Raw genomic sequence first — 14,685 nt, forward strand, 5'->3', positions numbered from 1 at the left:
AGCTTAGCTTTTATTTATACTCAAGTGTTTTTTCATATTACATAACATAATATGTTTTGAAGAGCAAATTACTGTTATCTAAGTAAATAAATAAGATGCGGCGTATTTTTCAAATTGCAGTTGCAATACTCCGATCAATTTAACTAAGACTTTGTTGGGATGTGGTTTATTTACAAAAAACCTACACGATAGGCAAGCTCTGTTTTTATATCTCAGATATTAAAATGACTGTGCGATTTCGATTAGCCAATCTATTGCTCAATATGTCTAATCGAAATGTCATTTCTGTTGATGTTTTTTGTTTACAATATGTTTAATGGCTCTCAACCGGATCCGCACGAACCTTTATAACCGCAAAAACCGGTTAAAAGAACGATTTACGTCAAATAAATAATGGTTTGAACATGTGTTTTAATTCAAGCCTTCAAGTGAGTCTTTACTCTTCAATTTAGGCATATTACTATGTACTTATGAATGTCAGTAACTACCACAGGTTCTAACCCTACACCATAGCCCTGAAAAGTTCTCATTGTTTCAAATAATTATACATAAAATCTATGTAAGGTTCAACACCCTCATTGATCGAGCTATTGGAGGAAAATCGTCCGACCTTGCGGTGTCAGTTATGACTGTACCGTCCTCACAGTAAACTGATACTTCGTAACCCATATTCCCATGACATAAGATCGACATTTGGTAAGGAGTGTTGTTTTCAGTATGTTGTTTTGTTATTATTATGACAATGCTTGGCAAATGACCGGAACCGCTCATTCGTGTACCCATTATCTCTAAAATATTTCAAATTATGATCGTTACTTTTGACATGCAGGATACCATCAATCTTGTGATGGAAAACATGTTTTAACCAACATTGAAAAGTAGGAGGTTCTTAATTTGTCATCACCTTTTTTATGTACGTTCCCCGATACCACGAGGACGGTGAAAATCTTTTTCTCTTCAGGGAATTCAGGGATATAAGTTAAAGGGAAGTATAAAGGGAAAGGCACCTAGGGTTTCTGAACACCCTACACGATGCAGTAAGCAATCTCAAAGCATTGCTAGGCTTCGAGGAGGAACTAGGGTGGTTACTAGTTAGAGTAGCGGCAGTAGCGCTACCTCCTTCCACGGAAAATAGGCACGTTGGATGTCAACTTTGTCGACTCGTGCATATATTGCCAAGAACAAGACTGGACTACTCACCATCATTGGGAGGGTACAAAACAGCATGTTCCACGTCCCCCTTGATATATATCTTCAGAGCTGTCACTCCGTATTCCACTGGAATGCCCAAGGAGGTGGCACCTCCTCCACCTCTTCGTACTAGTAGAGTCTGAAAAAACGAGTATTATTCGTTTTTGATACAAGCTTTTAGCGCAAACTGTACTTAACTGAAAGTTGCGTTGTTTTAGTACCTAACGTTCCTATGTTCAATGGAAATCTTCCGTCTCCATCATCAGATCAGTTCGATGCCAACAAGTCATCGTAATTTATCATTGTCTCCGGTTTTTCACAGTATTCCACGCTTCAGCTCAATCTTGTAAAGGCTAAAGGCGCCTTTAAAAATAGATTTGTCGTAGATCCTACACAGTTATCGATACAGAGATTGGAAGTTAAATAAAAGCTTGTAAAAAGGATCAAGGTCTAACAATTAGAAGGATTAGATATCGCATCTTACTTCAAATTTTTCGTCCTCCTCAATAGCGTTGAGTCTGGCCCGTCGCGGCTGCGCTTGAACCTCCGAGTGCATTCGGTCCATGTCGCTTGCTCCCATGTCCTGTCAAAAATAGTTATTTTACTATGACATACTTTTAAACAACTGCATGTTGTTCCAATATACTTATATATAGCCAGCTGGAAAGCATACGACTTCCACGCCGGAGGTGGTTTGAATTCTTCGTATTGGTAGCCTAGCGGCACGGCTTTCAAATTTCAAACTGGAGATCGCAGGTTCGAACACCGGTTCCTGCCAATGCACCAATGAGTACTTCAATACTGTGCACGAAATGTCATTTGATACTTGATACCAGACGCTGTTCGGTAAAAGACAACATCGCGAGGAAAACGACCAATCCCAATGAAGCCTATAGTTTCCACTATCTGGTTGGAAGTTCAGAAAAGTAGAACCTTAGCTCCCTAAGCGAGCCAATGGCATAATGCCAGGAAGATGATGTCATGGTAGGCTGATGATAAGTTTAAATTGAACCTCTAACAAATACACATGGAGCCAATATTGAACTATAAAATATGGCAACAAAGTTTCAAGCACGTGGAAATAGAAAGTCTATTAAACATTTACGACCTGTGAGAGTGAACTAAATTATTGGTAGAATGACTAGAGTCCATAATGTTCTTTACTATGTTGCAAAACTCGTGCTACTTAAATTAAGTGCTATTTAAATCGCCGTCGAGTTCTAAGAGGTCTTGTCCACCAAAGGACTTGTTTTAGTGATATTCCAAAGGCAGATATAGTCAGAGAGATTACTGAAGTACTTATAATCGACCAATCGAATGCCGTTTTGTATCGAAAATGCGCATGCGAGTTTCCGCACCTTAATAATAATAATACACACCAGGCGGTTATGCGAGGTCGTTTCTATCTTAGAACAGTCAGAAATATTGAGGAAACTGACAAATAACTGCCTCCAAGCCTAGTCGGTTAGTGATCCTGCCTACGAAGTAAGTGGTCCCGGTCCTGCTGGGTTCGAATCCTGGTAAGGGCATTTATTTGTCCCTGCGCTTTGGATGTTATCTAAGTACGAGTATGTTTTTGTTTATCGTCGCCTAGTAGTATTACCCATAGTAAAAGCTTTGCTTAGTTTGGGGCTATGTTGATCTCTGTAAAATTGTCCCCAAAATATTTATATATTGATATAACATAATGCAGTATTTTACCAAACCCAGTGTGTAAGTCAGCACTTCTCCCTCGGTATGCTTGGAGACGTTCTTCAGACCTTGAATCTGTTGCTCTATGTCAAACGCTGGCAGAGATGGGTTCGTCCAGATCGTATACACCTGTTGAAATAAATAGTGATATCGAAATTGACTAAGAAGAATTACCATTAAAGAAGTGGTAAGTACTACATATGGTGTTTTCTATGCCATAATTTTTGAGTCAAACATACCTATATATGTAGTGTCAGTCCAAGGCTTCTCAGCAGTTTCTGCACTGATTTGGCAGGCGATCAGGCGATAGAGTGTGGGAAACCCGCCATTAACATAAAATTCACTTAAACACGTTAAAGTTTTTAGAGTCTGTCTACAGGGGCCGCAGTTGTTCGGAACTGTCAATTTTTGGTTCTCACTGACAGGCTGATATCGTCCGTCGGACTGGTAATGGGTCGGCCCCTGTAGACAGACTCTAAAAACAAAGTTTTCTGCTGCGTCACATGTTCCGTTGCAGGAATAATCATGGTTATAAGAGCTCACCTTTAGTCGCTTCTCAACTAGAGCTCTAACAGCTAACGGGAGCCTATGGAGATCTCCTGGGGCTCTATCCGTCAATACAAATAATGCACTGTCATATGGCACAAGCTTGGTGGCTGATATAAGGGCTTGCATTGTTCCGTCGCTCGTTTCTGACAATCCCTGAAAAAAAAATGGATTTTAGAGTTTGTTACCAAAAGCAAAAGTTCTACTTTTAAACTTGTGGATAAAGTGTCGTGTGTTCCACAGTAAAGTCGTAATTACTGAGCCGTTTTTGTATGATTAGACTCAACTTTTAACCAACGTCCTAAAAAGAGGATTTTTGAGGAAGCCTTTGTCGAGAAGTATTTAATTGTCCCTTTATACATATGACATAAAATTTCCTAAAAAATGGGCTTAAGTTTTTTAGAACAGTCCAAATAATTTTCACTTACCTATGCTTTTGTTGTAATTATTGTTTTATAAATATTATCTTATACATTTTCGACATACATATTAAGACAATTCAATAACATACGGAAATATAATTGAAACACCAACCGTGTCTGTATATCTTATTGTCTTCTGACGACCACATTCAAAATACTCAAAACTACATATATTTATATGTATACAATATATGTATATTTAAGCCAAGTTAAAATGGACTCTATGTCCTATGTCGTTGTGTTACCCGTGATGGTAATGGCTTTTTTGTAGCTCATTCTCTATGTCTTATTATTATGTTTTAATAAACATAATAATAAGACATAGACAAGAGGGTTTTGCCGTAATTTTTCGCGGACAATGAAAGGTCAATGGCTCGGAAGTTATATATTTTTTATCAAATCATCACACTTACGAGCAGGTAGTCATACAGTGTTATTACACGGTGTTGGGAGATATCTTAGGGTTTATAAAAACTGGATATGTAAATATTAAAATATATTATATGCATGTTAGTAATAATCAAGTAGGTATAGCAACTTACTTGTAAGCAATACATATTTCTACGCCGATAGAGGCAGAATATGACGCACTGTTTATTGCAATTTGACCATCTTTGTACCATATTCTATGAAATAAACATTTGTATTTGTATCGTTATTAGGGTTATGATGAGGTACTCACCTGGTATTTAACCAAGAGCTTATTTAGGGCATCAGATACAGCCGTGTAGCCATTTTTAACACCGTTGCCTTGAAGGTTGTGACGGGATCTCCAATTGATACCTGGTGACAAACGGGCAATAATGATTTTGTACTCAGCATAGCTGACTGTTAACGAAATTATAATTTAGATATACACGTTATCGTTTTACAGAATGGATCAAATAAAGGTCAATGTTAGAGCTCCCTGAGGGCTACCGATATGACCCCGAATTTTATATGAAATTTGGGTTATATGAAATTTATAGTTAAGATCTAGAATCTCTTGAAAACTCCTACACACGAAAATCCTTTCATAATCATGATCAGTTTTACTTAATACTACCTACAGTAACCCAAGCTCCCAGCCAGATCTAGTTACTTTTTCTCCTAGTTTTTACAAAACCCAATACGAGTTAACTGGAGCGTGTTAGTTTATATAACTTACATTCACTCGCCAAGGTCGGTTATCTTTGCATTCTTATGTTTTATATGGTTCCGGTCGGAATACAATTAAGTAATTTAATTAGATTAAGTAAATGTGTATGTCAATAATGGTTTAACTAAAAACGCGTTTGTGTATAACTCCTATTCTGTAGTTACCATGACTACGGAGCAATAGATCCCTGTTAAGGCCGTTCCATCGGTTTGCCGCTGTCTTTGTCACATTTCGCAAGAAAGAACGGGAAAGAACATACGCGCCAAGTGTCAATTTTGATCGAATTTTGTCGGTTTTTATTTATATTAAAAACGTTACCTTACAATATCGAAATTCTAAAGCTATGAAATTACTATTTATGTTAAGATTGTTTTTCTTCTTTTTTTGTTTATAGTATCACATAATAAATAACCGAGTAAACTAGGATTAAAAGTCTGACTTTGGGAATTAATTGTATCGAGCGAAGTGTCATAATTTGTGTATCGGACGCTATGTTGTTAAAGATAATATAGTCAAGAACTACATATATTTTTTCCACGTCTACGAATATCAACGCCTCTTAGAAAAACATGATCATATAAGGAGATTTTTCGCCTTCTGGCTCAGGGAACCGCCTTAAGGGCATTAATTTGTGTGTTTATCACAAATATTTGTTTCTGAGTTATGGATGTTTTCTATTAAGTATTTATCTATTATATATGTCGGCGGCCGATCGTAAAGTTCCACATTAAACCAATAGATACGTAGGATAGGTTCGTTAGGTTGCTTCAGATGCCCGAAGGGCTTCAGATGTCAAGAAATGTTGACTAAGGGAACGAGACAATGATTTTCACGTTTCAAGATATGCCTAGGAATTCCATGATCTGGCGGATATTACGATCTGCTGCCGAAATATACATTGCCGTCTATGATTGATAAAAACTATCCTATGTCCTTTCCCGGGCTTTACACTATCTCCATAAGTCCATACTCCATACCAAATTTCATCTAAATCGGTTTAAGCGTGAAGAGGTAATAGATTGACAGCTACGTAACAGACATACGTTAGCATTTTAAATATTAGTAGGGATATGGAAATTGAGCTAATGACAATTGAATGGTCTAGTGCAGTTGACAATCTCAGAAAAGATCTAGAAAACTAATTTACAAGTGAAATTATAGGCAAAATATTTATCAGTACGGTTTTTACTCACTATTATTTTTAGTCGCTTTTTGCGACATGTTTCGGATTCTTTGGGAATCCATCCTCAGGCACGAGTGTCCGCGGCGGTTGTACGTCGTGCACGACGTACAATATGTCTCACGATAGTTTGTGCGATTGAAGTTATAGGCATGTAAAAAACGCTTGCTTTTGCATATCTGTCACTAGCATGATTATATTCATTATAATAACAAAAGATAGTCACTTTACATGTATGACGTTTGCATCTGTTGTTTTTCTTGACTCTTTTGTTAGAATTCTATTTCGATTTCATGCAAGTTGTCAAGTACTCAAGTCAGTGGATAAGTTAACGAAGTGCTGAAAAAGATCGGCACTGCGTCATATCAGTCATAGGGTAATACTATACAGGTATAGGGCTAGAAGTGACGAAGCATTAGCAAATAAAAATTTAGTTTTAAGAAGTTTGATCCCTTTAGTAGTAGTAGTAAACTCTTTATTGTACAAATATACATATTAAAAATTACATTGTACAAATAATAAGATGTACAAAGGCGAACTTATCCCTATGAGGGATCTCTTCCCTTTACACGAAGAAGATGAAGTACTATACAAATCTACAACCACTAGTACAACTTTGGGAACAAAACATTTATTTCGGACTACTGTAAAATCCATACAAGGTTAGTTCGCAAGTACACATTTGTCCCTGCAGGTACTTAAAACTATAACTATAACTGTGTGTGTGTGTGTGTGTGTGTGTGTGTGTGTGTGTGTGTGTGTGTGTGTGTGTGTGTGTGTGTGTGGCCGGTGTTTTTTTTTGATGTTATTTTCATGCTTTTTTCTTAGGATTCCATAATATATTTTACATTTATATAATTGTGTGTTTTATTCTGTTTCAGGTAAGAATATGCTAACAAATACGTTTGTTTAGGAATTAAAGACTGGTAAGATTAAGATTTTATTCACGCTTATATTTCACTATACGCATTTGTCCATTAACCTCCTAAACCAAAGCATATTTACGGTTATAACCCTACGGTGTCCCCTTACCAACTGGCCGTACACTTGTTTGCCACTGTCGGGCTATAAAAGCTAATTATAGCTTAGAGAAAACTTGTTACTGGTTAATTTACATTATGACTTACAACTCCGGTAGCTGTTTAAGACATGTAATACTCTTACAATATATGTCGCTAGGCGCCTCCCTAAGTCGCATATGGTGGAAATATTCGCTGTCGTCGAGTCATCATCATTCGCTTGCCCTTGTCCCATTCACTTGGGGTCGGCGCAGCATGTCTTTTTCTTCCATACCTCTCTGTCGCCCGTCATCTCATCATTCACTTGTGTTCGTTTCATATCATCTCTCACACCGTACATCCACCTTTTCCTCAGTTTTCCTCTCCTCGTACCTCCCTCCACATTCATTCTTAATACCTTTCTCGTCACATGACTTTCATCCCTCCGCATCATATGCCGCCCGTACCACGCTAGGCGATTTGCCCTTACTTTTTCTGTGATGGGTTACTTTGGCTGTCCTCCAGTAAAGAAGATATATTATTATTATGATGAAATGTTTTAAAAGGTATTAGATAGTAAGTTTAATATTGTGTGCCCTAACAGGGTGTCATTAATTGACTAACTTAACTGTAACATCTTATTATGTAGTTACTAGCTTTTGCCCGCGACTTCGTCTGCGTGGAATTAGTAATTTGGGTACCTTAATTCTTAAACAAATCTGCTTTTTAATCCACCCTTTTTTCACCCCAAAATTGGTCCACAATATACATTTCCACCCCATTTTTTACACCCTTAAGAGATGATTTCGGTGATAAAAGTTATTCTATATCCTTTCCCACGGCTCAAACTATCCCCGTACCAAGTTTCATCTAAATCGGTTCAGCGGTTATTGATTCCCCATAATTTCCACCCCCTTGAGGGGTGAGTTCTGGGATAAAAAGTACCCTATGTCCTTCCACGGGACTCAAACTATCTGTATTCCAAATTTCAACTAAATCGGTTCAGCGGTTTAAGCGTGAAGAGGTAACACACAGACAGACAGACAGACAGACTTTCGCATTTATAATATTAGTATGGATGTTATGTATGTGTGAAAGTGTGAAATGAAATGAAATGAAATGAAATATGAAAAAGTCTGGGTAGCTCAGTTTACAGAGCGATGGGCAGACAGTGAATTTGCACTGTTTGCAGACGTTTTTGCTTTCTGCTTAATACAAAACTAATTTAACTATATGCGTGTTCTTGATTATTGCTCATTTGCAAACAATAGATTGTCTATAGCTGTACAGTCACTAACACAAGAAGTAATACGATAATAACGTTACGCTTTGGGCCAGACCAATCAATCAAAATCAATGAATCCTTGTGTGATATATTGTTCCTTGTTTTGCCTTATGTCAATGGAGTGACATTGACGATTGACGCTTAATGTTCTCATACTAGTGAAATCATCCATAGATTTAATGCTCAGTAAAAGGGGCTTAGCATACAAACCACTGCTTGCTTTGACATTTCTTTTATTACATTGATATACAGGATTAATTATAAGATTACAAGAATATCAAATCGAACATAACGTCGGGCACAGGCCTGCCGCCAAATCTGACAGTTCTCTCTAAAAACTAAAATAACCATAGATACAACAAACAAAAGTATAAAGCCAGGTACATACTACATGTAATTATCAGTAGTATTAGGCCACATACACGATATTAACTATTGTGATGCTTACACTAGCAGTACTAGCACCCGTCTTAAGAGGAAGGGGTACGATCGCTTCTTCATTCAAACGTAGTACTCATTTTCCTCTCTGGATATTGACATTATAAAAAATCTGTGTATACAATTCGATGCATATTAACCACCGCTATCCGAGAAAAATCAAACGAAGGGATTTTTTCGATTTATTTATTTATAAGTATTTATTTATTTATTTAATCTTCATTGCACAAAAGAAATACAAACGTACAAAAGGCGAACTTAAAGCATTTTCTACCAGTCAACCTTTGGGCAAGGCAGATAAGCATGCAAAATCATGATGTATAAAAAAAGGGAAGTAATTAGATGATTAGCCATTTTTAAAACTGATCTGCAAAAAAAAAGCCATTAAATCATTTGGGCAGCATACAAATATGTTGCCGGCAATAAATAAAAATCGAGCTGCAACTTTTGTTCAGCAAATAATTCACAGTCAACATTATAACCAAATATCCATCTGCTTAATAAATAGTTGAGCTGCAAAATTATTATTTGGTCAGCAAGATTTAAAAATTGGTTGGCAGTTTAATTGAGACGGGTAATCTGATATATAGGTAACATGGGTTGCGTTTTGCGTTTGATTTGAAAAATCGGCAGGGTTGCAGGCGTAGCGGAATCGTGCGCGTGCATTTCATTCGATGATTATTAGCAGTCACATTGCGGTGTTCTAACGTATTTGTTGGTGATATTTATCCGTTTTGGTACTTTGAAAGTATTATGGGTGTAAAATGGAAACGTACAAAAGGCGATCTTAATGCCAGAAGGCATTTTCTACCAGTCAACCTTTGGGCAAAGCAGATAAGCATGCAAAATCATGATGTATAAAAAAACCGGCCAAGTGCTAGTCGGACTCGCGCACCGAGGGTTCCGTACTTTTTAATATTTGTTGTTATAGCGGCAACAGAAATACATCATCTGTGAAAATTTCAACTGTCTAGCTATCACGGTTCATGAGATACAGCCTGGTGACAGACAGACAGACGGTCAGCGGAGTCTTAGTAATAGGGTCCCGTTTTTACCCTTTGGGTAAGGAACCCTAAAAATACGATAAGGTACTTTTAAGGACACAATACATACAACCATAAATAATACACAGGCATTAATTAATACATAATATATGAAATCAGATGAAATGTACAAAACAAAAACACTAAGAATTTTCAGTAATGCCAGCAAAATACTCAATAGGGATTTTTTTAACGCAAACCTCATGGAGACTATATAAAGGAGCAAAATCACTATGTATGAAAAGTGTCCATCGAAAAACAGTAATTAGGCGGCGCCACCATACACCGAAATACTACCAAAAACAACCTACGTAATTTGGTCGGGTTATTTGTTGCCTTATATGGTTCATGTTATACTTATGTCCCAGAGCCTAACTAGCGCCACCGGAGAGATTAGGAATTTAAAGCTGAAAGCGGTCACTTTTGCAACAATTCTGCCATAAGAGATTGGCATCCTTTCTATACCATCCATAGCAAACCTGTTCGGACACTGGCTGATTTTGACAGGGAGATCACACCTAAACCTTCCTTGAGAATCAGTCCATTGATAGGGCTGACGATTTATTTATTATTAGAAGTGTTAGGAGCTTTTAAAAATTTGTATGGAGTATGTTTCTTGCTCCTAACTCTTATAATAATACATTGACTCGTATAAATATATTCATAATAATGTCAATATCAATACCATAGAGTAACTTATACTAGAGCGGTACTGTCATAGTAAATTTTGTAACCCCAGTAAATTCACTGCCATCTGTCGACACACTTTAAAACTAAAAATGAAGATTTATAAAAATACGATAGAATGTATTTAAATATAGATAAATGATTTTTTTTATTTGCATTAATTATTTTTATGATTTTGACCCATGTTCTTTCACTGATATGCGTTAAAATTGTTAAATAACAAACGAAACCGTCAACGCCATCTATACGGCTGTAGGCCAAAACTAGTAGCGCCCTCTGTTCGAGAATCAAATTTTCTTGATTTTCGAGGCACGTTTTTTCCTTAGACTGTATCCATCTATTACGGAGTTATATCTATCTTTGTCAATACTCAGGGAGGAATATGGGGACTACGTTTGTGAAGAAGCGGTCGTCCTGTGTTGTTCTCAAGTAAAAGGTATCACATTGTCGCTCACCACAAGGACGCTCTTACAGGTTATTCGTATAGAGATGCAAGCAAATTTGACCCTTATGGTAAGCGACAATGTGGTACCTTTTACTCGAAAACGACACCTCTATCGTCTTAATATAGGGAGGAAAATGGGACTACGTTTGTATGGTAACCGGTCATCCTCTAACATCTTAATATGGTACGCTAAACTTCAACTTCGAACAACTTTTGTAACTGACTGTACTGTTATGATGGTTATAAAACCTTTAGGGCTTATAATATAAGGTCCACATTACAACTGCAGTTCGTTGGTAATTATTGTCGTATTTATCTTTGTAGTTACATCAGTCGTTGTAACTTTTCCTTTCCTCAATCGTCGTATAAGTAGCAGGGTATTTTACTATGTAAGGTCCTGCGCCTAAGAAGGCCCATTGTTATTTATATTTTTCTTATGTTTACTACGCCGTTCTTTCTTCATGTTGTATTTTCTTTTGTTTTTTTAGCTTAATATCGTGCGCTTTAGTCACTCATTCATTCATTCAATACTGTGTTTCCGATTAGTACTCTGTGTGGCTGTGTGTGTATTTGTGTAATCATTCACCTCAACCTCTCCTGGCGATACCTACTTATACGATACAGTCAATGATACCTAAGACTGAACGTAAGACTGATTAGTAAATATCGTCAGGTAATTAATGTAACTTTTCCTGATGACATTGGCATTGTACCAAGAATATTAGAAGACTATAAGATAATTCCCACTGTTCTTTGTTTTTTCTAAAACTCTTTTGCGTATGATATGAAATTGGGTAAGAAAAAAGACGGACAATATATCCATCCATCCTCACAGCAGAACATCAGAACGTCGGGCTTTGACTATGAAAGCCGCAGTCACCCAATACGTAAAAGCGCATGAAGCAGCAATATGCCAACGACCCGCGACGACGATTCTGACATCACTCTTTTGCTCGTGAATACTCCTTAGAGACCCCCACACTTACATCTTTTGAGCGTCTGCGACTAGTCAGCGCTATGAACAAGGGTGTCACCACGGTGTCGCCGCGCAGTTGCGCCAACGTTGCGACGAGCAGCAGCCATAGAGTTGACTAGACGCCGACGCTCGGGACACGCTAGTTTGAGGGTCTCTCTTATGGCGATCATCGTTAGCATGATAGATTTAGATTAGATAGATGCCAAGGCCGAGGATCTGAGAGGCACTAGGAGACCGGCCGTCGCAGCCAGGCCAGGGGTCCTCAAGAAACTCTGTAGGTGTAGGGGCCAAGGTTAGGACCCGTGACCTTACCGTTAGCATGATAGCCGACGAGCACCACGTCGCTCAGCCCCAAGCTCTCTTCGTTGAGGTCGTCCCAGACCGCGCTCGCCCGAACCAACGCTGAGGACCTGAGAGGCACCAGGAGACCGGCTGGTGCTCGCAGCCAGGGGTCCTCAAGCCAGTTGCGGAGCGTGGCTTGGGGGGTAATAGCTTCTGGGGGAGAGGGGTCGAAGACTGGCTGGTCATGGGGTTGGGGTTCCGCTGCAAAGAGATAGATTGTTAGAAACATTAGGTGGTTGGTGGTGGTGGTGGAGGAATTGAGAGAACTCTTCTATTGAAAAACTATACGGATATACCTACCTACAAAGGAAAACTTAAATGGTCATGATTCGCCTGCCCTTTTCCCTGATTGCATGATGTTTTTGCAACATTTAGGGTCGGCGCAGCATGTGTTTTTCCTCCATACCTCTCAGTATATCAAAGTATATTAAAGGTATATCGTATATTATTTATAAGGGATGTCTTCGATTTATCCTTGGTATATAGTCAGTTTAATTTAAAATAAACTTACGTCTAGCACTCTCCGTCAGCTTAGGGCTCCGTTGGTTGGTCTCCTCCCCATCGAACTCTGCAATCCTGGGGGACATCCCCTCCATGCTCTCTGTGGCTCTGGTGGGGGGTGAAGTAGTGGTTTCTGCCTAAAATAAGCGTGATAAATAGTCCAAAAACACAAATTACAAAAGAAGAAAGTACTTTAAGGGTCGGTTGCACCAAACCGTCTGTCATCGTTAAAGCGTTCGCTAAATTTTATTGTATGGGAAGTTTCATAGTTCACGGCCAATTGCTGTTGATCAGTCTGTCAAATGTGGATGGTGCAACTGGCCCTTAAGAGTTTTATATTTTACTTTTTTGGCAATTGGGGGTATTTCTGCAATGTTCTGCCGCCAGAGTGCAGCACCTATCGTAAACCATAAAGTGATTTATACATACTGTGCCTTAAACAGTTTTTTGACAAGTTTTCACAGATAATACAATATGACATTGATGCATCAGAGGGCCTACCGGGGAAACGTGAAAATCGAAATTTCGTTATCTGCCTCTTTATCGATCGAATATGCAAGAGTGATATAGAGGTTAGATAAAGAAATTTCGATTTTCTTGTTTCATAGTAGGCCCTCCGAATGTGGCAGTGGCGCAGTTTCGCGTAATATTCCCTATTTGAACTCACGGTCTAAAAGTAAGACTTTGATGAAAATTTTTCATAATTTTATAGACAAAACTGCAAATTCATATTAAACATGAAAAAAAAAAATAACGATGGGCCTTCTTTTTCGTTAATTTCGTCTTCGTTTCACGTAATCACGTCAGGAATACGTAGTTAAAGACTTTCGGCTTATAGGCGCCCACTCTGTATACAATATAATTGTGACTGTCCTATCCATTGACTATCTATTCTATCAATGTTATTACACATAGACCAAAATATTTACTATCTCACCTTAACAATGTTACTGGCATTATAAATATCCTCCGGCACGGCCGTCCTGACTACACCATTGTCCTCCGTCGTACTTTCCACCGTCGTATCTATTCTTAAATCATTCAAAGTAACCATATACGCTTCGTCTGTGGTCGCATATTCTGTAGTCGTATACTCTTCTAATTCTGATTTATCTTCTAATTCTATCTCTTTTTCTAGGTTTTCTTTTTCTTCGCCGCTGCCTCTTAGTAGATCGCCGTCGTCGATTGAGAGTTTTAAAACGTCATTTTCACACAGGTTGTTTGTTATTAATGAGGTTAACACTAAGATCACTAGTTTAGTCCTTAACGCCATTTTTATTTTTCACTGTCGCATTGCCGCTGGTTCTGAAAAGAAAGTTATAATTAGTTACAAACTGATTGAACGAGCAAGCGCGAAGCGCCACAAAAGTGTTTCCGTTTCAGCTTTTATATATCTGTCTGGGTGTTTTCCACCTTCAGTAATGCGACTTGTCGATAAGAACAGCCGGATATAAAAGCAACTTTGCTGACGCTTTCGCTTGCACTTTGTGCTCGCTTATTATTATTATTATTCAGAGCCCACTGTGTCCGACTGCTGGGCAAAGGACTCCCCCCTCTTTTTTCAATCGTCTCTGTTTAGTGCTATATCTCAAAAAGGAGTCCAAGTTATCCCGCCGATGAGGTCTGCCGGATCCCCGGTTAGACTCGTGGGGCTCCCACTCCGTGGTTAACTTGGCCCACAAGTCGTCCGGCATTCGGCAGACATGACCAGCCCAGTCCCATTTCAACTTAGCCGCATTCCGAGCTGCGTCTATTATTTGAGTCTTAGAGCGCATCGTGGTGTTTCGGACTCGATCCCTTA

General features: G+C 38.4%; 2 protein-coding genes across 4 annotated transcripts in view; one reads left to right on the top strand and one right to left on the bottom strand.

Annotated features, from left to right (window-relative positions):
• The window catches only part of LOC134753247 (uncharacterized), a 112,265-nt gene that overhangs the window by 23,832 nt on the left and 73,748 nt on the right, over positions 1–14,685 (top strand). The window lies entirely within an intron of this gene.
• Positions 1–14,685, bottom strand: part of LOC134753253 (uncharacterized) — a 54,273-nt gene that overhangs the window by 19,645 nt on the left and 19,943 nt on the right. For both annotated transcript variants that reach the window (XM_063689081.1, XM_063689080.1), the window contains exons 2-9: positions 13,822–14,189; positions 12,895–13,021; positions 12,354–12,584; positions 4,534–4,634; positions 3,427–3,585; positions 2,893–3,012; positions 1,676–1,774; positions 1,201–1,330 (exon numbers count right to left, since the gene is read on the bottom strand). In XM_063689081.1, coding sequence (XP_063545151.1) covers positions 1,201–1,330; positions 1,676–1,774; positions 2,893–3,012; positions 3,427–3,585; positions 4,534–4,634; positions 12,354–12,584; positions 12,895–13,021; positions 13,822–14,157 — 1,303 coding nt within the window. In that variant the 5' untranslated portion in view covers positions 14,158–14,189. The remainder of the gene's footprint in view (positions 1–1,200; positions 1,331–1,675; positions 1,775–2,892; positions 3,013–3,426; positions 3,586–4,533; positions 4,635–12,353; positions 12,585–12,894; positions 13,022–13,821; positions 14,190–14,685) is intronic.

This window comes from Cydia strobilella, chromosome 26 (assembly GCF_947568885.1).
Source record: "Cydia strobilella chromosome 26, ilCydStro3.1, whole genome shotgun sequence".
Classification (NCBI taxonomy): Eukaryota; Metazoa; Arthropoda; class Insecta; order Lepidoptera; family Tortricidae; genus Cydia; species Cydia strobilella.